General features: G+C 45.0%; 2 protein-coding genes across 3 annotated transcripts; one reads left to right on the top strand and one right to left on the bottom strand.

The window, feature by feature from the left end:
* Nucleotides 1-1011: 1011 nt before the first annotated feature.
* msh6 (mutS homolog 6 (E. coli)) lies at nt 1012-6802 on the top strand. The gene is made up of 10 exons (XM_053875071.1): nt 1012-1370; nt 1740-1954; nt 2030-2205; nt 2329-4912; nt 5292-5575; nt 5667-5784; nt 5857-5946; nt 6031-6185; nt 6368-6567; nt 6640-6802. Exons 1-10 carry the CDS (start codon nt 1126-1128, stop codon nt 6719-6721), a joined length of 4149 nt encoding a protein of 1382 aa, XP_053731046.1. The 5' UTR covers nt 1012-1125; the 3' UTR covers nt 6722-6802.
* fbxo11a (F-box protein 11a) lies at nt 6789-16049 on the bottom strand. 2 transcript variants are annotated; one of them, XM_053875073.1, is made up of 22 exons: nt 15684-16049; nt 14097-14221; nt 13944-14025; nt 13669-13810; nt 13042-13171; nt 12698-12781; nt 12496-12628; nt 12311-12417; nt 12116-12227; nt 11942-12048; nt 11578-11715; nt 10591-10808; nt 10318-10498; nt 10126-10248; nt 9954-10039; nt 9812-9888; nt 9207-9350; nt 9028-9138; nt 8858-8965; nt 8679-8787; nt 8503-8601; nt 6789-8099 (listed from the first exon to the last, which is right to left on the bottom strand). In XM_053875073.1, the coding sequence occupies exons 1-22, from the start codon at nt 15775-15777 to the stop codon at nt 7970-7972; spliced, it is 2640 nt and encodes an 879-aa protein (XP_053731048.1). In that variant the 5' UTR covers nt 15778-16049; the 3' UTR covers nt 6789-7969. The 2 variants fall into 2 exon arrangements, with proteins under 2 accessions (XP_053731048.1, XP_053731047.1); XM_053875072.1 differs by having other exon boundaries at nt 13669-13813; nt 15684-16048.
* Between the last annotated feature and the right edge of the window lie 4875 nt (nt 16050-20924).

The following is a 20924-nucleotide window of genomic DNA, read 5'->3' as shown; positions in this document are numbered from 1 at the left end:
GAAACCATCTCACAACAGTGTGTACTGCAGGTACCGGTGCGACCACTTAGATCGGACTGTGCATATACATCTCTGTGGGAGTAAAGAAATGTTCCTCACCATTGAATTGTCCTGTTTTGCTTGGCATTTTGAGATTCAGATTATTGTGTCTGAATTTGTGCAACTGACACGTTCTTAACCATTAACTCTCCCTCTAAACATAACCATATTGTTCTTATTTAGATGCCAAATTGGGTTGTTGTCTTCAATGAACGCAAACTGTCACCACATCAGGTGTAAAAGGTACAGCTCCCTTGGAGATTACATGACTGAAAATAGTGCACACTATATTCCAAATGTGTGTCACGTTGCAATATTTCTTATTGCTCAAATTGTATGTAAGGTATAATGCGGTCCGATTTCAGTTTAAACAATTGTCATGAATTATAATGTGATCTCAAAGGCGTATGCGGAGTTCTGCTGCCCTCTAGTGGACATGCTCACAAACCAATTCACATCGTTCTTACATTTATTATATTATTTATTTATTTCTGTTTAAAATTAGCGTATTTGAGCAAATAAATTTTTGTCCTTCTTTTGTCATTATTATTCAATTGGTTTAATGTTTAAGGTAATAACGTTGTAATTAATATGAGTTTCTTTTTATTCCATATTGTCTTCGTAAACCTCATATTTTTTCATTTGCCATTACAGCATATATATATATATATATATATATATATATATATATATATATATATATATATATATATATATATATATATAGTAACTCTTTTTTTCTTTATATTATTTCCACAATGCTTCATATTCATTTCCGATTGCAAGCGTCAGATTACAGATGAAGGAATAAAAATGTGTAATCGAGTCTCGTTTACTGATGTATTTATTTTGGGTTCACCTTGTTTTGGTCTTGAAAGTTCCGCCCCCAACCGGAACATTGAGGACGGTCATTTGACTTTGACAGTGTCTCATTCGGTCCTCTGATTGGCTGAACGTCTCGGCCACGCCCCCTTGAGAGCCGCCGTGTTTCCCGCGAATTAGCTGGGCTCGTGTGGTGACGCTTGCAAGCACACAAGCTAACGATCGTTAGCATTGCCGGATTCGCTTTAACTCCACGCCTTCAACATGTCGAAGCAGCGCTCTCTTTTCAGTTTTTTCGCCAAGTCTCCGCCACCGGTCGCCAAGCCGAAGCCGTCACCGTCACCTGTGGAGGCAGACCCGGTGGGGAAGTCCAGCTCCTCTCCGCAGGAAGAAGCTAAGCAAACGCCTCACCACATCGCCAAGAAGCCTAAAGCGAAAAGCGGCGCTAAAAGTCTCAAAGCAGGTTATAAGAAGCTATTCGGTGACAAGGCCCCGACAGCTACAGACAAGTGAGTGCTTCATCCCTGCTGCAGCGTGCTTTGCTCACTTCTACGGTAGAACGAAAGTCACTTATACAACCAGAAAGTTCATTCAACAGTTGTTGCACTGGCTTACTGTGTTATTGCAGCACAGTCTGTTTTCAAACGAAAAGTTCTGTACCATCCTGCTACTTCCGTTCAAACGTAATGCAAGCGTAGCTAACGGTTCAAAGCAGCAGTTTAAAAGTTCAACGTGATCTTTAACGGACCATATTCTCCACAAGTTGACAAGTATCTGCATTATAATCTGCCCTATTTCATGGTCTTCAGCTCATGTTTATCGATGTGGCAGTTGTTCATGCAGCCATGGTGGTGTTTCACTTCTTCTTCTTCTTCTAGAAATGATTCATCCACTTCATGCTCGTTCAGTGCTGGTGCGCTGGTGTGGGCCAAGCTGGAGGGGCATCCGTGGTGGCCATGCATGGTGGTTCCTCAGCCCCTGAGCGGCCAGCAGATGAGAGGCCGTGGCTCATCCCAGCGCATCCACGTTCACTTTTTCGATGAGCCACCGACGAGGGGCTGGGTCAGCACCAAATTCGTCCGAGATTACCAAGGTTGGTCTTCAATGCTGTTGAAGCATTTTGGATGTCTGTGTCTGGGGTTTGAAGCTTCTTTGTGTTTGCGTTCAGGCTCCGACAGCAGTGACGCTAAAGCTGGAGGGGTGTTTTTCAGTGCCAAGCCTGTGATCCGCCGTGCGATGGAGCTTGCTGATGCTGTCTTATTTGAGAGTACTGAAAGCAGGTTAAAGATGCCTCTGTCCACGGAGCCGTCTGATGATGAAGATGAGTATGAGGAAGACATGGAGGTAACGTTTACCTTCGTATTTACTCTTTTTTTTCTCAGTTCTTATCTCCCAAGACCCAACCATTGTGATGGGTCAAGGATTGGATTCATGCCGAACTGCATGGTTGCATTTGTTGTATTTCAGCTGGACAAGTCCACATTCACTGATGATGATGATGAAGAGGTCAGTGATGTCGACCAGGAGAAAACTGAGGAGGTGAAGGCGTCCAAGGGCAACCAACGCACCACCCGAGCAAATGGTAACAAAGCCAAGCGCCGACGGATAATTGTAGCGTCTGACAGTGACGGTTCAGACGACGAGTTCAAACCGGATCAGGCAGCGAGCAGCAGCGAGGATGAAGGGGAGGAGGAGACTGTTGTGAGCGAGGAGGAAGAGGAGGGAACACCGGAGTCTGAAGCTGACAGCCCGGTCAAGCCACTCAAGCGCAAGCGCCCTGCTCCCAAGTCTTCCCAAGCCAAGGAGAAGAAGCCCAGCGCCCCAGCTTTGACACCCTCTGTGACTCCCAAACGAACAACAGCCTCCCTTGCTTCTGACACAAAGTCTCGTTTGTCCACCTTCTCCGCCCCTGACCACTTTGAAAGCCAAGCAAACAGTCCCGGGTCAGGCGGCGGTGCCACCGTCTGGGATCATGAGAAGCTGGATTGGCTGCAGGAGAGTCGGAGGAAAGACGGCCAACGGCGGCGGATGTCCGAAGACAACTACGATCCGACGACTCTCTACGTGCCGGATGACTTCATGAACCGCAACACACCCGGCATGCGGCGCTGGTGGCAGCTCAAGTCAGAAATGTTTGACACCGTCATCTTCTACAAGGTGGGTAAATTCTACGAGCTCTACCACATGGATGCTGTCATCGGAGTGAATGAACTTGGACTCACGTTCATGAAAGGCACCTGGGCTCACTCCGGCTTCCCTGAGATCGGGTTCGCCCGCTTCTCAGACGTGCTGGTGCAGAAGGGCTATAAGGTGGCCCGGGTCGAGCAGACAGAGACCCCTGAGATGATGGAAGCCCGCTGCAAGACTATGTTTAAGCCCACCAAGTTCGACCGCGTGGTGAGAAGAGAGGTGTGTCGGATCATAACAAGAGGCACTCAGACCTACAGTATCCTAGATGGAGCCCCGTCGGAGAACCAGAGCAAGTTCCTTCTGAGTTTGAAGGAAAAGGCCGAAGATGACGGTTCAGGAAGCTGCCGTGTTTATGGGGTTTGCTTCATCGATACCTCTGTCGGGTGCTTCCATGTGGGTCAGTTCCCTGATGACCGCCACTGCTCTCGTCTGCGCACCCTGGTGGCTCACTTTGCGCCTGCAGAGGTGCTCTTTGAGAAGGGGAATCCCTCTGTAGAAACCCGCAAGATCCTCAAGGCCTCACTGTCGTCTGCACGCCATGAAGGTCTCAGCCCAGGGTCACAGTTCTGGGATGCTCAGAAGACTCTGAAAACCCTCGCCGAGGAGGACTACTTCAGAGAGGCCGCGGACAAAGACCAGAAGAATGGAGGCAGTTTTCTTCCTGACCTTCTGAAGAGGATGACGTCTGAGAGTGACTCGCTGTGCCTGACTCCCAAGGACGGATATGAGTTGGCACTGTCAGCCTTTGGTGGATGCATTTTCTACCTGAAGAAGTGTTTGGTAGACCAGGAGCTGCTGTCCATGGCTAATTTTGAGGAGTACGTCCCCGTCGATGTGGAGATGGAGAAGGCTTCCGGACCCGTGAGCTTCTTCTCCAGGACCCGTCAGCGAATGGTCTTGGATGGTGTGACTCTGGCAAACCTGGAAATATTCCAGAATGGCTGCGGAGGAACTGAGGGAACGCTGCTTGAGCAGCTAGACACCTGCACGACCCCATTCGGGAAGAGACTTCTCAAGCAGTGGCTCTGCGCTCCCCTGTGCAACCCCACATCCATCAAGGACAGGTTGGACGCTGTGGAAGACCTGATGGGTGCCGCAGCCCAGGCTTCCGAGGTCACAGACCTGCTGAAGAAGCTTCCAGATCTGGAGCGCCTCCTCAGCAAAATACACAGCATTGGAACCCCTCTGAAGGGGGAAGACCACCCAGACACTCGAGCGGTTCTGTATGAGGAGGTCACCTACAGCAAGCGCAAGATCGCCGACTTCCTCGCCGCTTTGGAGGGTTTTCAAACAATGCAGGAGATCATTGGCGTCCTTGGTCCTCTGTCAGGGGGATTTCGGTCCACTTTACTCCGCCAGGTGGTCAATCTGAGCGGTGTGGAAAACGGCCTCTTCCCGGACCTGGCCGCGGAGCTCAAGCGTTGGGAGACGGCGTTTGATCACCAGAAAGCTCGCAGCACCGGCGTCATCACCCCAAAGGCTGGCTTCGATCCCGAGTTCGACCAGGCTCTCTGTGGGATCAAGACCTGCGAGCGAGGTCTTGAGGATTACCTGGACAGACAGAAGAAGAGGCTCGGCTGTAAGAGCATGACCTACTGGGGAACCGGGCGCAATCGCTACCAGATGGAGGTTCCCGACAGCGTTTCTGAGAGGAACATCCCCGAGGAGTACGAGGTGAAGTCGACCAAGAAAGGCTGGAAGCGTTACGTGACCAAGGAGAGCGAGCGGCTGTTTGCAGAGCTGCAGGGCTTCGAGGAGAAGAGAGACGGCGCCCTGAAAGACTGCATGCGCCGCCTCTTCTACAACTTTGACCAGAACTACAAAGACTGGAAGACCGGGGTGGAGTGCATGGCGGTACTGGGTAGGTGGGATTTGCTTATCATGACGTCAAAATACCCAGCATTCACTGTAGCGCTAAAACTTCCTCTAAACATGAATGATCTGAAGGCTGGAATTAAATGTGTTTTACGTGTCTGCTACGACGCTAAGGAGGTAAATAGTGGAATCTAGTGGAGTGTGAATAAGTAGCCGTTACTGTTGAATTTGTAAAATCATGGCAACGTAAAAAAACATTTCATTGTTTGCCTCATTCCATGTACAGCATCTAAGTCTGTGGCGCCTTTTCTGGAGTTTGACAGTTGCACAGCTGTCGCTTCACTTCCTGCAGGTGTTGCTGATGTGGTGTAACACCAAACAGTGAGATGACTTCACGTAGCAGTTTTTTTTCTTCTTATTGACAGATGTGCTGCTGGCCTTATCACGCTACAGTCAGGGAGGAGACGGACCCATGACAAGGCCAGACGTGCTGCTGCCCGAGGGCGGAGACCAGTCTGTGCCCTTTGTTGACCTCACTGGGTCCCGTCATCCATGTGTGACAAAGACCTTTTTCGGGGACGACTTCATCCCCAATGATGTCTTCATCGGTTGTCCTGGCGGCAGCGGCGACGAGGGGGAGAGAGGCAGTGCCTCCTGTGTCCTGGTCACTGGGCCCAATATGGGAGGAAAGTCCACCCTCATGAGACAAGTGAGTTTGCTGTGTAGTGTTTGTCTCCTACACAGTCTAAAGCATCCTCTCCCCCCCCCCCCCCCCCCCCCCCCCCCCCCCCCCCCGACAGTGCGGACTTGTGATCATCCTCGCTCAGCTGGGTTGCTATGTTCCGGCGGAGAGTCTTCGCTTCACCCCAGTGGACCGGGTTTTCACTCGCCTGGGAGCATCCGACCGCATCATGGCAGGTGAGATCCCACGCTGCGGCTCCATGAATGATGTATGCCTGGCTGTTTCATCTCACACCACCTCCTCCACAGGAGAAAGCACCTTCTTCGTGGAGCTCAGTGAGACGGCCAGCATACTGCAGCACGCCACTCGACACTCCCTGGTGCTGCTGGATGAATTGGGTAGGCCTGGTTCGGACGGAAGCCCCGCAGCATCGTAGGCCACCTGTTGTTAAAGATCTGACATTCTGCTGTGAATGTACGCAGGAAGAGGAACCGCCACATACGATGGCACAGCGATCGCCAGCGCCGTGGTGAAAGAGCTGGCTGAGAAGATCTGCTGCCGCACGCTCTTTTCCACACACTATCACTCCCTGGTGGAGGACTACGCCAACAACCCTGCTGTGAGGCTGGGACACATGGTGAGCACTTGACAGCAACTTTTTACAAACTAAGGGAAAGATGAGTCAAGTGCCTATTCATGCAAAGGAGTCGTGACTTCAGTCAGCCAGTATGAATTTACATGATTCTCTACAAGGACAAGTCTCTGTCACGCTCACATCAACTGCTTGTTCCCGGCTCACGACTTCTGAATTGTTTTCAGGCATGCATGGTGGAGAACGAGTGTGAGGACCCCAGTCAGGAAACTATCACGTTCCTCTACAAGTTTATCGGCGGCGCCTGTCCGAAAAGCTACGGCTTCAACGCCGCGCGTCTCGCCAGCCTGCCAGAGTCGGTCATCCAGTCTGGACACAGAAAGGCCAAGGAGTTCGAGAGGAGCACCATCAGCCTGAGACTCTTCAAGTATGACGCGCTGACAACTAAACGTGAAGAAGCTCCACTCTTAACTTGAACCATGCTCTCCCTCTCTTGCAGGAAACTCCTCCAGTTCGCCGAAGACCCCGCCCTGGACAGCACACACTTCGCCTCTCTAGTTCAGACGATCAAGACCTTGTAGTTTCTGCCATCCTGCTGATGTCATTCCAGCTGTAGTACAAAAAAAAATAAAACACTATGATCTAATAAAGTTTATTTTTTTCTTAAAAATGACAATGTTTCATCTAGTAAAATTAAACCCTTTTAATTCACGCTAGCGCCTACATAACGGTTATTGAATACTTCACAATATATTAAGTCTAGATGTTATGATACATGCATACATTTCAGTCTGAATGAAAACCCACAATCACCAGTACACATGAATGGGGGGGCGGGGAGGGGTCAATAAAACCATATAGCGCTGTACTGTATATAGATACTCGTCTCAGTTTAAGTGGAGTCAAGCACTCCAGCAACATTGATCGAACGTAGCAGAGACTTTCACCTGGACAACTTTCACTTTTTGGACCTCACCTCTGTGGAGGGAAAAAAAAAAATCCAGAGTGGAAGTAGTAAAAAAAAACAGCAACCATCCACGTGAGTAAACATGCCCCTCCCCCCGCCCACAAAAAAAAGTTTGTTAAGCAACCTGTACAAATCTGAACGCATGTAAAAGTTGGTCCAAAAAGTCAAAGCAGGCACATGAAAGCACATCCCTGCCTTTGCTTCTCTATATTGCAGAGTCAATGTTGCTGAAGAAAACCTGTTCCCCGTTTCTCTGATCTCTTTCACAGAAAGAAGCGAGATACTGCGACATGAATACAGCACTTGAAGGGTATAATAACCAAAAAAAAAAAACACATTTAATAAAATAAAGACATTCAAGTACAGTAAGATTTTGCATTAAAATACAAAACTACACAAAAGCATTTAAATCAAATCTCAACATTTGTTTGGAGGGAAAAGAAAAAAGCTGAAGTGCTGGATCAATTCTCTCTCGTGCGTGAACAAGCACGTTTGTTGCCCAGGGATGGAAGCATCGTTGCATTCGGCGTCTTTGACTCCAGATGAGAAAAGTTGTGCCTCCTTTCAGCGTGGCTCTGCTACAGGGCTGTGCACGACTGCAATTTTTTTTCCTCCTCACGGATGTTTGTGAGCCTGGTGGTACTCGTCCGTCGATTCATTTCCAAACACACCCACAAACCCACTTCACGCCCGTTAGTCACTTATATAAAATAATTAAAAGGGAAAAGAGAGAAATCCTTTCTTTTCCTAGACGTCTCCTTGAAGTATATGTATAATCCGACTCCTCAAACGTTTCACGGAGAGTTCAGTTCGCTCTTCAGCTGCGTAACAAAGTGTCCGGTCACTGCTTTGGGGCTGAAGCTCAGTTGTGCTGCAGCGTGTTGGACTCGATGGGAGGAGCCGAGTCGTACAGTGTGTCGGTGTCGTGAGTCGGCTCTCCAGCTAACGTGCAAGGGTTTGACAGCGTGCCGGCGCCACAGTCGCAGAAGAACCTGCAGGAGCAAGAAGAGTCCCATTATGCACTGCAACAGCTTGAGATAGCAATAGAAGAGTGAAGGGATAAGACAGTCTGGCCACGTCATTTTGGGCTGGTCAATAGCTGATGAAAAGAAGGTGCCCGAGTGTCGCTGACAGGCTTTCAGAAAACATTACCCAGTGAACTTTATCTCACTAATAAAACTACAATGTGAGAGTTACAGCACAACTATTTATGCTGTTCTATCGGGAGGAAAAAAGGACAATGTGATAATTCAAGTGAAATTATTCTCAAGTGGAGGAGGAGGAGGTGGGAAAACCTCAGTATGAAGTATAATGCCACTATCAATTTGACATGACTTTTCAGTTTGCAAACTTCTTCCAGGGACTTGGTGAAAAAGAGTGGAAGTGAGGACTCACCTATCGTGTCTGATGAACTCCACGTCGTGTCCTTGGTGGCACTTCTTGATGCAGTTCACGCAGATGGCGTTGCGGTCCGTTGTGTTGCAGGTGTGACACCTGGCAGAAGTGACAAAGCAACCGTTTAAAACAAAGGCCAGTCCTGTCACCTGACCTGGTGTCTAGCCATGAGTTACCTGTAAAAATCGTGCATTGGGTAGCTGGTGTAACTTGAAATCTTGTACAGGCACTGACCTCTGCTCACAGCCTTCTCAATGGCATCTTGATTGTTCAGTATTTTGTTATCTGGAGGGGAAGCGGCGAGGTCAGAAACAATCCATTTCTGTGTGCCACAGACGAACTCTCAGACAAGCACCTTTCATCGTAACGTTGACGCCGGACGCCAGGAACAGCCCTCCAAAGCGATTGTTGAATATCTGATTGCCCTCTAAAGTTGCCGTGGCGTGGTTTGTGATCTCGATGCCTGAGAGGAAAAAAAAGAATGAGTCACGTTGCCAAATCAAACCGTTGGACGGAGTCACACACCTGCAGCGAAGCCATCAAATATCCTGTTTTTCCTCAAGACTGGATGACTGTTGGTGCTGATGAGAACTCCTGCCTGGGCATTTCGGAAAATATCGTTTTCCTCGAGCAAACCTGGTGGGCAGAAAAAAAAATTAAATAAAAGGACCGCAATAAAAACACAGTAGCCACGGTCGACTTGCCTCTTCCACCGTTAAATATACAGATCCCTCCGTCTCTTCCGTCGTGGATTTTATTCCTTCGCAACGTGGGATTGCTGTCGGTTTTGATCCACACTCCGGCCATGGCGTTGTCGAAGATCTCATTGTCCTCGATGAAGCCCAAGCCTGAAACATGTTGAGTCCAATTCACTCGCACAGACAAAACTACACATCTGTGTTTGAGGTTGAATGATAAGTGTTGGGTGGATGAGGATCATGCTGTGTCCCAATCTTAACTGGCCACTAGATGGCAGTGCATGCTGTACAAGCAAGGGCTTCGAACAAGTAGTTCAATTAGACTTAGACTTCCTTTAATTGTCATTGCACAAAGAAAACAGCAACGAAATGTTGTTGCTTGGCTTCTGGATCAAATAATAATAAAATACTAATTAGTGCAAAACTATCATTAGTACAAGTAAGTAAAGTAAATTGTGAAAACACAATAATCGAATGACCTATATGTAAATTGTACCTACAAAGACAGAAACAGAATCACAAAGCAAAGTCACATCATTTTTTAAAGCAAGAGCGCCACCTACTGAGCTCTAAAAATTACGACAATGTTTCTGTTGGACTCGTCCACCGACCTGAGTTGTAGACCAAAATGCCGCCGTTCTGACCCCCCCAGATCTTGTTGCGCCTGATCTTGGGATTGCTGCCAGTTCTGTTGATCAAAAGAAAAAAAAATGACCAACTACTCCTGACTAACTCGGACCTGTAGGGACAGACCTTATCTGTACTCCAGAATACATATGATTGTAGATGTCATTGTCTTCCAGCACTCCATGGCCGTTGTCATAAAAGTAGACCCCAACCTGTCCACAGCAAAACAAAATGGAGAATGAATTTGTATCAGTCTGGATATTCAGCGACTTAAAACTGAACCACAATGAATTCCCACCTGCTTCCCGCTGTGTATCCGGTTCCTCCTCAGCACCGGAGTGCTGCCGGTCGTCACCCAAACTCCAGCCAACGTGTTGCTGTAAACCTCGTTCTCCTCGATGACGCCTTGTCCTTTCTCATGCTGGGAAAAGCAAAATGTGTCTCACAATGACAGAAGCTGTGACGGCCAAACTGCATGATGATCATTTACCACATAGATTCCTCCGTGTTGCCCATCGTGGATCTTGTTGTGTCTGACGATGGGACAACTGTTCGTTCGGATCTGGATCCCTGCTAACGCATTCCCGTAGATGTCGTTCCCTTCTATGAGACCCCTGCCGTCCCCAAAAATGTAGACTCCACCCTGGTTGCCATTAAAGATGGCGTTCCCCCTTGAATTAAACAAAAGAGATCATGTCAAAAACATGAAGAACATCGAGTATTAAATGTTACCATTTTAACAGCTAAAATGACTTGAACTGACCTTATTGTGGGGTCACTGTTCGAGGTGATCCACACACCAGCAAAGTTGTTTGCATAGATCTTGTTCTCGATGAACTGGCCACGGCCCTTCTCGTGAACGTAAATGCCACCCGTCTGGCCGTGATGGATCTCACAGCGGACCACCGTGGGGTTGGCGTAGGCCTTCACCTCGAAGCCAGCAATGCGGTTCCTATGGATGTTGCAGCTCTCAAAGTAACCCTGAGACATGGCGAGCGACAAAAAAGCCATTTTAAATTTAGACCAGTTCAAAAATTTACAAGCATGATGCTGCGGGGAGAAACAACCCATCCCATCATCAAACTTTTAAAACTGTCAGCGACCAAAGACCATCATGCCACCAAGCCCAAAAGCAGATCTAGAAAAACACTTTCTTCTCACACCCATTCAGGTGAGGAGCAAGATCCCAAAACGTCAGGTCATCAAATCCATAACAAAACCTCTACATTGTATTTCACTAATAAGAAACGCATTCAATCACAGCTCAGGTACCTCCTTAAATCTACTGACTAACCCCCAAGTCCCCTCTTGTTCCAACGTCAGCTCCACGGGTCCATAAGCTGCGGGTGCAGTGGTGTTGTCTGTACCATAGAAAGGTCAGTGATGCACCAGGCTTAAAAATGCATGAGGATCACTTCTAAACTAGTTTTGAAAATGGACTCCATTATGTAGACTGACTCATGAAACAAACTCGGCAATGTCCTGAACCATCATAAACGCCTCACAGCTTTTATTTACATTAAAGCGCTCAAAATTTCAGTTGGAGGAGCTGCGGAAACAGCGCATTTTGAGCCTGTGATTTCATCGGTTTGAGTTGATGTTAGCCTATAAAGATCCATATATTAGCTACGATGTTGTATAAGCCACAGGGTTCAGACCTTGAGAAAAGAGTACCAGCTTATCGTCCAGAAATTACAGTAAGTGAAAATGTCTCGGGGGGACGAGGGGAAAGTCAGGAAGTCGTACTCACCATGCCGTGGTCAAACGTAAAAACTCCTACATCTCTGCCATGGTGGATGTGATTCCTCCTGATGATTGGGTTGCCGTGATTTTTCACCCAGATGCCAGCCAGAGCATTGTTCGAGATCTCATTGTCCTCATATATCCCCTGATTAGGGACAAAAAAAAAAAAATGAGGTCCAGACATTTTTCTGGGTAAATATTCAAAGAGCTGAATTGGCTTAAGCATGCTCTACATTACACAGTTTTGGGCAATCTGTTTGAAACACTTGTACGATGAAGTCCCACAGAATAGCATAAACTATTTCCCTAAACTGAATTACAAAAAAGAAAACAAAAAAAAAAAAAACTTCTGCCGAGTGTTCCCGTTATACCTGTGCGTGGTCAGTGATGTAAAGACCAACATTTTCACAGTCACTGATGATGCAGTGCTTGATAGTAGGACAGGCACCCTGGCCGCTGACACACACCGCCGACCCCACTGAACACAAGATGTCATCTGAAATATGCACTTATCAAACACCACTGACATGTAGAAGGTTCCTCACCTGTGCACGTGCTACGTATGACACAGTGGTCGATTATGGGACTGCAATTGACTGTAATCTCCAAGCAGTGATGTGCATTGTGGTGCTGCGCTGATTTATCATCTGGATTGAACTGCAAGGGAGACACAAAAACAGTTGTCGCAACAAAAACCGACTGAACAGTTTAAAACCCGGTGAGGGGAAAAAGTGTCGCACCCTTATTGTCATGTATCCAACGTAAGCATCTTCTGAGCCTTCCATGAATACAAATGTGGAGTCTCTGGTGTTCTCGATGATGACCTTCTCTGTGACTTTTCCTGGAGCTAAAAGCGAGTCAAGAGGTGCTTCAGAGTCGAGTCATCAAAAGCAAATTAGAAATGTGCTTCTTTCATATCACGTACCGGCACCGATCATTGTGATGGGCGACTCGATGTAGATCCATTCATCTGTGTAAATACCAGTGTGGACGAATATGAGGCCGTCGAAGTGGGGCTCCTGACCGCCACCAAGGGCATCCTCAATGGTGTCATAGTACTAGAAGAGACTTGGGTAAGTGGAAAGAACACGACTGCATTCTAAAATATTGTTCAATTTCCAACTTACAAACATGTTGTCTCTTCCTTTGTATCTGGCAGGATTACTATAGAAATGTTCGGCAAAGCCCGGTTTGACATGTGCACCTTTATACTGTTGGGGGGGAAAAGAAAAAAAATATTATTTTTCACCACAGTACTTATTATTGCTAATTGATTGAATAGATGAAAAAAAAAAATCAAGACAGCCATGAAAGCCAGATTAATATGAAAGGCAGCTAGCTAAATACAAATTCATCAGTTACATTCCAGCAACAGGAAGTGAAGTGCTCAAAATGCTGTCATTAATTAAATGATGAAAGTGCAAATGTTATTTTAAAAAAGGTATTTTGATGGAGAGGAAAAATTCCTTACCAGCTGCTGAAAACTCTCCTTCCAAGGATTCGGCTGGTCATATTCTTCTGGATTTATCTGGTAAAACTTTCCAGCTTCAGGGTGCATCATGGGGCGTGTGTATTCAAAAACTTCCATATAGAGCCTCTTCCTAAAATTATTTAAAAACAATGTTTAGGTGAAGATTATGGAAAACAAATACGGGTGGATTTATGCCACAGCATTAAATTATACGTGGATAATTTAGCCAAAACTATACAGCATACAACAGGCAAGAGAAACTGCTGTTAAAAGGATGACATGTAATCCTTGTGTTACTTATTCAATTAAAAGAAATAAAGATACCTAATTTAGCAAACCCAAAAATAAACTCTTGGAAATCTAGTAAAATAATATATAAATAAAACAAATCACAGATGTAGTATTGGATCCTTTATCCTTCAAAACATTTTGGCAGAAATGTACATTACTGTGTTGGATAATCTCCATCTTGTTTACAGTTTGTCACCAGGCTCAATGTATCACAATAATAAACTTGGATTCCTTTCAACATCGCAGTCTACTGACATAATATGGATTGAAGGATACACACGTTATAAAAAAAACAACACAACTGAGCGCAGTTTTTTTTTCTTTATTGACACTTACCAGAGTATGGGATCATTGGCTAGCTCACTGAAGCGCTTGCACACACATGCAGCACGGCACAAGTCCTGCTCCAGTAAATATGAAAAGATCTTCAACACAACCTCATCGGGAAGCTTCTCCTGCAGGTACTGTTCTGCTGGAGCTGCTGAGGAGAGAAAGAAAAAAGATTTCCGTGTGAGAGACATTAGGCACACTCTCTAGATTTCTCCTCAATCTGCAGAGCAGCATAGCATTATTAATATATATTGTACTGATAGGTTTCAAGTGTGTTTTACCTGGTAAATCTTGACATTTTCCAGAAACTCTGGGACGTTTAGGTCGGTGTCCAAAATTTTCTGTTGTCGAAGTGGAAGCACCCTGTTATCAGGAAAAATAAAAATTAAAGGGGCATAATAGGCTTTTTTTTAAATGATGTACTCAGTAAATACCTCCATATTGGCCTTTGTCGGACACACTGTTCTCTTTGGCAGAGACTTTCTTCTAAGCTGGTATGGACTGTTCTGAGCTCCTGGACCAGATTCTTCTGCGACCATATCTGCAGCAACGTCCTCATCTAGAAAATATGGTGAGAGGAAAAGTTCATAAGACAGGTAATATAAATGAAAGCTGCTTCATTGATGCTTAGATTTTTAACATGCAAGTTATTGTCTGAAATTGGTTTTGAGAGCAAAAAGAAACCTGCTTATATTGGTTGAAGCCATGTCATATATTTTAATTGATTTAAATATAAATGGAAGTTGTGAAAGGAATTGTCCCTCCCAGTCATATGCAATGAGTTAAATGAATGATGGGTGTGCTTTAAAAAAAAATAGTGCAATACCACAGACAGCAGAATTGAGGAACAGCTTTTAATGCTTTTAACACTCAAAACTCTAACAAGAATAGGTCTTGTTAAAGAAGACAGCATTCTATTTAGTAAAGAATAACGATAGCTTGTTTTGGAAGTATTTCTGATAAATAATTCTCTGCTTCCCAAAGTTTTCTGACAGCAACCATAAATAGAGATTCCATTTAAATGACAAATACTGAGTGACTGTCAACTGTTCCTACTACCACCAGGTCAATGCTTAAGGCTAAACAGTTATGTGTCAATAACCACAGACAAACCGTCACTGTAGGTAGATTAATGGAGAATGAATGCCGAAATACCCTTCGATATCATTCAGATATTATGCACGAGTCCATTTAGTCAGATCTTTCTGAAACGCAGTTGTTTCTCAGCCCATTCGCCCCCAGTAGTAGTTAAGAGGATGACATCCGCCTTCACTACATGCTTTGCCTTTCAATTAACTCCAACAATTGGCATGACTGAAGAAGCAGAAAACAGTGAACGTAGCGAATTAAAATGCGATATAGTTATACACTTAAACTATCTGCCAAATGTATCAATGGAAACTACCATCACGACCCCCTTTGCTAATGTTTACATTGGATAACGCAGACCTGCGTTACTTTATGGAAATAAACTGAAACAGTATCAAATATTAAAAAATGCAAATACATGCAGGTGGATCAAACGAGCGTTAATAAATAAATCAATAGCTCCGACACGGAGCCGTAATCTCTCTATATCAGACCATTCTGAATATCAGCTGACACCGGCTAGGTTGAGTTAGCATGCTACTACAAACCACTCTGGTGTTCCCTTCCCTGCGTTTGTCCACATTTACGCAAACATTAGCCAAAAAAACACATTTTACTTGGCTTCACCTAACGTTAATGCCTAACAAAGTCAGAATTCGACCCTAACACGTGGTGAAAACGCCGCGAGAAAAGCAACGCAGAGCAAAAAAATCAAACAAAACAAAGCGAGGCCTGATAGCAAGCCTCCAACACAAAAGCCTCGGAGTTTCCTGGCTGCACAGCGACCTCTAATGACTGCTGGGGTCTGACTGCAATTGCACTTCGAATGCTACAGATCCGCACAGCGTTGTGCTTACTCGGGAAAAAGCCAAACCGATAGAAATAAAACTGGCATATTGGCAAACAAGCCAGTGCGTTGTGGCTTCAATTACCTCTTTCCTGGTGGTTCCTCTCCGGCTGCACCGGGCGCGGCCTTGATACTCGCCTTGGTCTTCTGCTAACGTTGCTTGCTCTGACGGAGTTCATTTGGGGTGTTGGTAATCTGGAAGGAATGTCGAAGCCTTCACAGCAGAAGCTGGGACGTCGTCGAGCACATCGTCTATGTCCTTTTCTCCAGCATTTCAAGATATGTCATGTTGGATCGGTGGCTCCACAACACCGCGTCGCTGAGTGTTATTCCCCGTCCCCCTGCGCTACTGCTGTTACGTCTTGCCCCGTTCGGCTGAAGCAGGAGGGGCCATAACAGACGAGCTCAGTCCGTCAAATCTCGTCGCTGCTCACTGGATGACTTATACCGTCACGTCAGCTCTCCCAGCTCTATTTAATGTCTAATGTACGGCCGCGGCTCTGAGGTGTCTTTGTTCGTCATTCATTCATTGAGTTTCGAACAGGTCACCGAGACACCTGAACTATCCCTCCTCTCTCGTCTCTCTACTTTTAAAATATCGAGCGCAAAGTTGACAAACTGATACTGGTATTGACAATAATAAAGATGGAGAATATTCAAGTAAAAACAAGTCAATTGCCATGTTAAAATATTGATAAATGTAAAATGTTCCACATGTTAAATATGTTTGTATTTATTACTTTGTTTAAAAAAACAACAACTTTATATGACCATTTAAAATGCAAATAAATTGTGTTTTGCATTTTGTTTCTGAAACTTTGAATACATACACTAAAAATTATTTGAAATTTACCGCCTTGTTTTTCGTTGTTTCTGTGTGTTTCGTTCTTTCTATAAATTTTATAATACATGTATAGCAGTACATGCCCTTGCTGCAGCAAAAGGAAAACAGCAGATGAGTTCAAAGCTATTTCTGACCTATGAAAAATGAATTTTAAAATACGCTACATTCAATAGTGGTATAATACTATGCTATGATCAGCCACGCTTTTCTTTTCCTGCACACTACGGTCAACTTATTGACCCTTTAACTTCATTATAATATTGTGAATATGTGTGTTGCGTTAGCCTAGTTGACCACTAGATGTCTTCAGCTTCCTGGTATTTCAAGAAAGATCAAGTCACATGACTGCCGCTCAATTGTTGTCTTAATGCGCAACTTTTGATTGCTTCCTCTTTAATGGCCTTGGATAATTGTCAGTTCCACATCACTTCCACGCGTCCCTTTTAAGTACTTTATATAGATTTTTTAAAATACTTCATGAGTGTATTGCAACTCGACCACCCTAGTAAAAGAATAAATAAAATGAAAATGGAATATTTCATCGCTTATTGATTTGTTTAAGCTAATGTTGAGCAGTATTTTAGCTCAGCAGTTCAACATTCTGTATACAAACAGAAACATCTGTGTTGGTGTCTGGTCAATGACCATCTGTGTGTGTGAATCTGCTAGATTGTGAGCTGAGGTTAATGGCGACTGACCCCAAGTGGGGCGGAGTTAAAAGTCAGCTGAGAACATTATGTTGGTCTCCATTCCATCTAGTACGTCAGCTTTGTAGGACCTGCCATTGACACAGATGTTCTATCCATCTTACTCCTGGTCCCTGTGCATACACTTGGTCAGTTTAGTCTCATATATGTTTGATACTTTGAGGCAAAAGCATGAGACTCTAGAAATATATTCTCAAAAACATTGACAGAAAAAGCAGAACTATCAAGATGCCTGATATTTTTGACAGTAATGTGTTGGAGATGTAAGAGTGATGCACATGTGTTGGCTTGGTAACCAATCCAGTATCCAGTGGCAACAGAGGTCTATTGAATTTCGTGTGGCTGTTTACTGGTGTGTGTGCCCACCTCCGTGCCACCAAGTCACACAGAAGCATCCGTGAAGCAGCGTATGAACAAGGACAGGGGTGGTGTTTTAATGATCCAAGATGATCAACATGGTGTGTCTAAGAGATTGAGAAGGTGAGAGCAGGACTGACATCACTGTTAACTGTCTGTGTTGACCGACTTGATGGGTTGACCTGCAGGTGGAAGCACTCTCACTCCTGCAGACACCAGTCGTTGTCCTGAGGACACTTGACACGTTTCTTTGCGCTCTCTCTTCAAATCTAAAGGCATCCACTTGGGCTGAAGCAGACACAACAGGATAAGCGTCTTTGTCTCAGACTCCTGTCTGTCAGAGATACCCCCCGCCCCCCTTCCAGCCTCTCCTCTATTTGGGCGGCTGTTATAGAGAGGGCAGATGGCTCATTACCATAAATAGGACAGAGAGAGTGAGTGAGGGGGCCGTGCACACCGACCGACCGACAGGGCTCCACTGCCCAAAACCAAGTAAATGGAAGGCCGTTGCTAGGAGAGAAGGAAGACAGCTTTATAGCAACACAAAGCTGATATCCCCCCATCCGACCTTACCTCATTCCCGCCCCCTCGCCAACTATACTCCTAGTACTGCTGGTTGGGGACAGATGGTCAATGGGTCCCGTCGTCTCTACAGCTGGAGCCAGCTATGACAACAGTCAGACCTGGCAGGAGTTGATCACACCTCATCGTTTCCAACCTATGAGACGCAGCGAAATCAGGAGCCCAGAACACCAGCTAAGAATAGAACCACACTTGTTGCCACAGGAAGTGGTGACAGCTACATAAACATATTTAAACAGATCTATCACAAAAATGGTGGGAGTATTACGTGAAAAATGTCCTGCATAAAATTGTCCAAGTTTTGTCTCCGCACTCAGAAGACTTGAGTTTGACATGCATAGTCTAATTGAATGCTACAGTGAGTTTGGTTCATCATAATTATAATATATATTTAATGCATGATGTTGCCGTGATGATTTCTGGTTGATTAGATTCTTGCATATTGCCTTGAGAATTTGGGGAACAATGCACTGCAGCAGCAGCACTCTTGAATCATACAAGGGATCGCATACTATAACAATTAAAATTCAGCCATCCAGACCCAACAAAAGTAGGCATGTCAGCAGCATGACAAGTAAGCTGTATCGAGGCAGTCCTACATCACCTAGCCATCCGCCCTGGTTGCATAGAAACAGGAAGGCCATGCCTACCCTGCAGACACACTTCTTTCCTCTATCCTCTGCCACGCTTCATTAGCCAGTGTTCAACCAGGCACAGAGAGGCACTGCACCACTTTCTCCACACTACAGTCGTGTGCCCTCTTGCAGTCGGGCCCGACTGAAGTTCCGAGCTGGGTAGACGTTGCCCCTCAGGCATCAGGTCAGTCTGACTTTATATGCATAGTTTAGACACAACAGTGGGATGTCTGTTCCAGTATCCTTCTGAGGCTCTGTTTATCATTTTAGGTTTCATCACGTATCACATGACCTCCGGCGTATTTTGGGAACGAGTGAGCCTTGGTCCAAAAATAACCAATTATGTGTTCTCTGCCCCTTGTTGACTTATTTCGGGGTGGGGGAAGAAATATCATTTTTACAACCTCTTGGGTATAGAAAAATAACTCTCATCATCTCTGCTCTTGCTACAAAACATATTTATATTCAGTTCTTAAATAGAGCAACGTACTTCAAACTGAGCAGCTTCAATGTCATGTCAGCTATTGAAAGTAGAACTGATGACGAGATAGTGGTGTTGCCGCTTGGTTTATGAGCTGTGTAAAAGTTTACAAACATTGTTTTTTTTAATCTAAGGGAATCCTGACATCCTGACATCCTGATATCCCAAATTACTGACCTGCCGAGATCCCGACATCCCAAGATCCTTACACTCCGACATCCATAGATCCGACTTCTCGAGGTCCCAACATCCCTAGTTGACATCCCGAGAACATACAGTAACACCCTAAGATCCCAACATACCGACATCCAGAAATCCTCACATTCCGAAACCCTTGACATCCCCAGATCCCATCATCCAGAATCCTGACTACCCAAGATAAAATTCTCATTTCCATTGAGTCAATTATTCTGTACAGACAAACACATGAAGGTTTGAGAGGACCGATTTCTGGAAATGATGACATAATTTTCCACTCTGTCACAACAATAAAAGTGGACTACATGTGCTGATTCAGCTACAGGTATTCACCGTAAATATTAACCAAAAAATCGTCTGCTTCTCTTCCATTATAATGAGTAGCAAATGATCACTGTAAACACAGACGTTCTGCAGATAGTTGTATATAGTAGCACTCGCTCTACAGTGAAGCCAATCAAAAACCCAAGTTTAATATTTTGAGAACGCTTATTCTTTCACAGCATAATCAAACAGGGACTCAATATATAATTGAATTTCATGCATATTATTGATTGACGTTGACAGAGTACATAGCGGTTGACCGCAAATCTGCGAAAAACACTCCAAAATATGAGTAATATCACGTGTCTCCGGTTAGCCGGCCTAAGATTCTAATTTAATCCCTGCGAATACCAGATAAATCTGTGGTGCATGTTATAGCCAGTTTCTAGCACACCCAGTGCATGCAAGAAAAAAATCTAACCAGCAATGGCCTATTTGTGTCGCAGCCCAATATGGAGCTGTTTGTGCCAGACTACTGCGTTGTTGGGTATAAGACCACTATTGTTCCACAAGCTAAGTGTTTGTGACCCAAGACAGTGGAAGTCAGAGAAGTTTGTTGCAACTGAAGTCACCTAATGTGAGTTACAGTGAAGACAAAAGCCGGTGCGACTTGAACCAAAACAGAGAGAGGGTCGTCGTCTTCTTATATAATCCCAGTAAATTGACCACAAGTGTTCATTTGCCTGCGAGTAGCAGTCATTAAGGGAGGATAACAAAATTTGGCCTTAACGTAGACTCAAGGATCAATGGGTTAATTCAATGGCCTCTGCGTGTGGTGCATTGTGGAGCGGACTCCTTAGAATCATTTATAGGGGAGTCATGCCGTTTTAGTGTGCTTAGAAGTGCAAAGAGATTGCAATGGACATTGGTCAATAAAGCCAGAGAAGAGCAGCACTTGAGGCAATGAAAAAGACAGACCAAAGTTCAGCTCAGTGTTTGGCTCTATGTGCTTGTGTCTGTGGGACAAACCTTGTGTTTTACAAACGGCTTCTTTGTTTGTCATATCATTACTCACAAGGTATTGATCGCACATCTAAACATAAAACCAGTGATGTAATTAGCTGTAACCTGGTTAGCTGAGATTGGATTATTTTAACAACAGAGGTGTTCTTGGTTTTGCAAAGTAAATGTTTGGTGATCTGACTTATTGAAAGTATACCTGGGATTTGACTAAGACTGTACAGTAAATGAGACTGAA

This window comes from Synchiropus splendidus, chromosome 9 (genome assembly GCF_027744825.2).
Source record: "Synchiropus splendidus isolate RoL2022-P1 chromosome 9, RoL_Sspl_1.0, whole genome shotgun sequence".
Classification (NCBI taxonomy): Eukaryota; Metazoa; Chordata; class Actinopteri; order Syngnathiformes; family Callionymidae; genus Synchiropus; species Synchiropus splendidus.
This window is presented reverse-complemented; position numbering and strand designations above follow the sequence as displayed.

What these genes read in the sequence shown, in the direction of transcription:
- msh6 (XM_053875071.1), top strand. Translation starts at nt 1,126, where the DNA reads ATGTCGAAGCAGCGCTCTCTTTTCAGTTTTTTCGCCAAGTCTCCGCCA. An exon ending in GGAGTGCATGGCGGTACTGG is followed by an intron (nt 4,913 to 5,291) that starts GTAGGTGGGATT and finishes TCTTATTGACAG; the next exon opens with ATGTGCTGCTGGCCTTATCA. An exon ending in AGTCCACCCTCATGAGACAA is followed by an intron (nt 5,576 to 5,666) that starts GTGAGTTTGCTG and finishes CCCCCCCGACAG; the next exon opens with TGCGGACTTGTGATCATCCT.
- fbxo11a (XM_053875072.1), bottom strand. Translation starts at nt 15,777, where the DNA reads ATGAACTCCGTCAGAGCAAGCAACGTTAGCAGAAGACCAAGGCGAGTA. An exon ending in CATACGTAGCACGTGCACAG is followed by an intron (nt 12,049 to 12,115) that starts GTGAGGAACCTT and finishes TCTTGTGTTCAG; the next exon opens with TGGGGTCGGCGGTGTGTGTC. An exon ending in AACAGTGACCCCACAATAAG is followed by an intron (nt 10,499 to 10,590) that starts GTCAGTTCAAGT and finishes GTTTAATTCAAG; the next exon opens with GGGGAACGCCATCTTTAATG.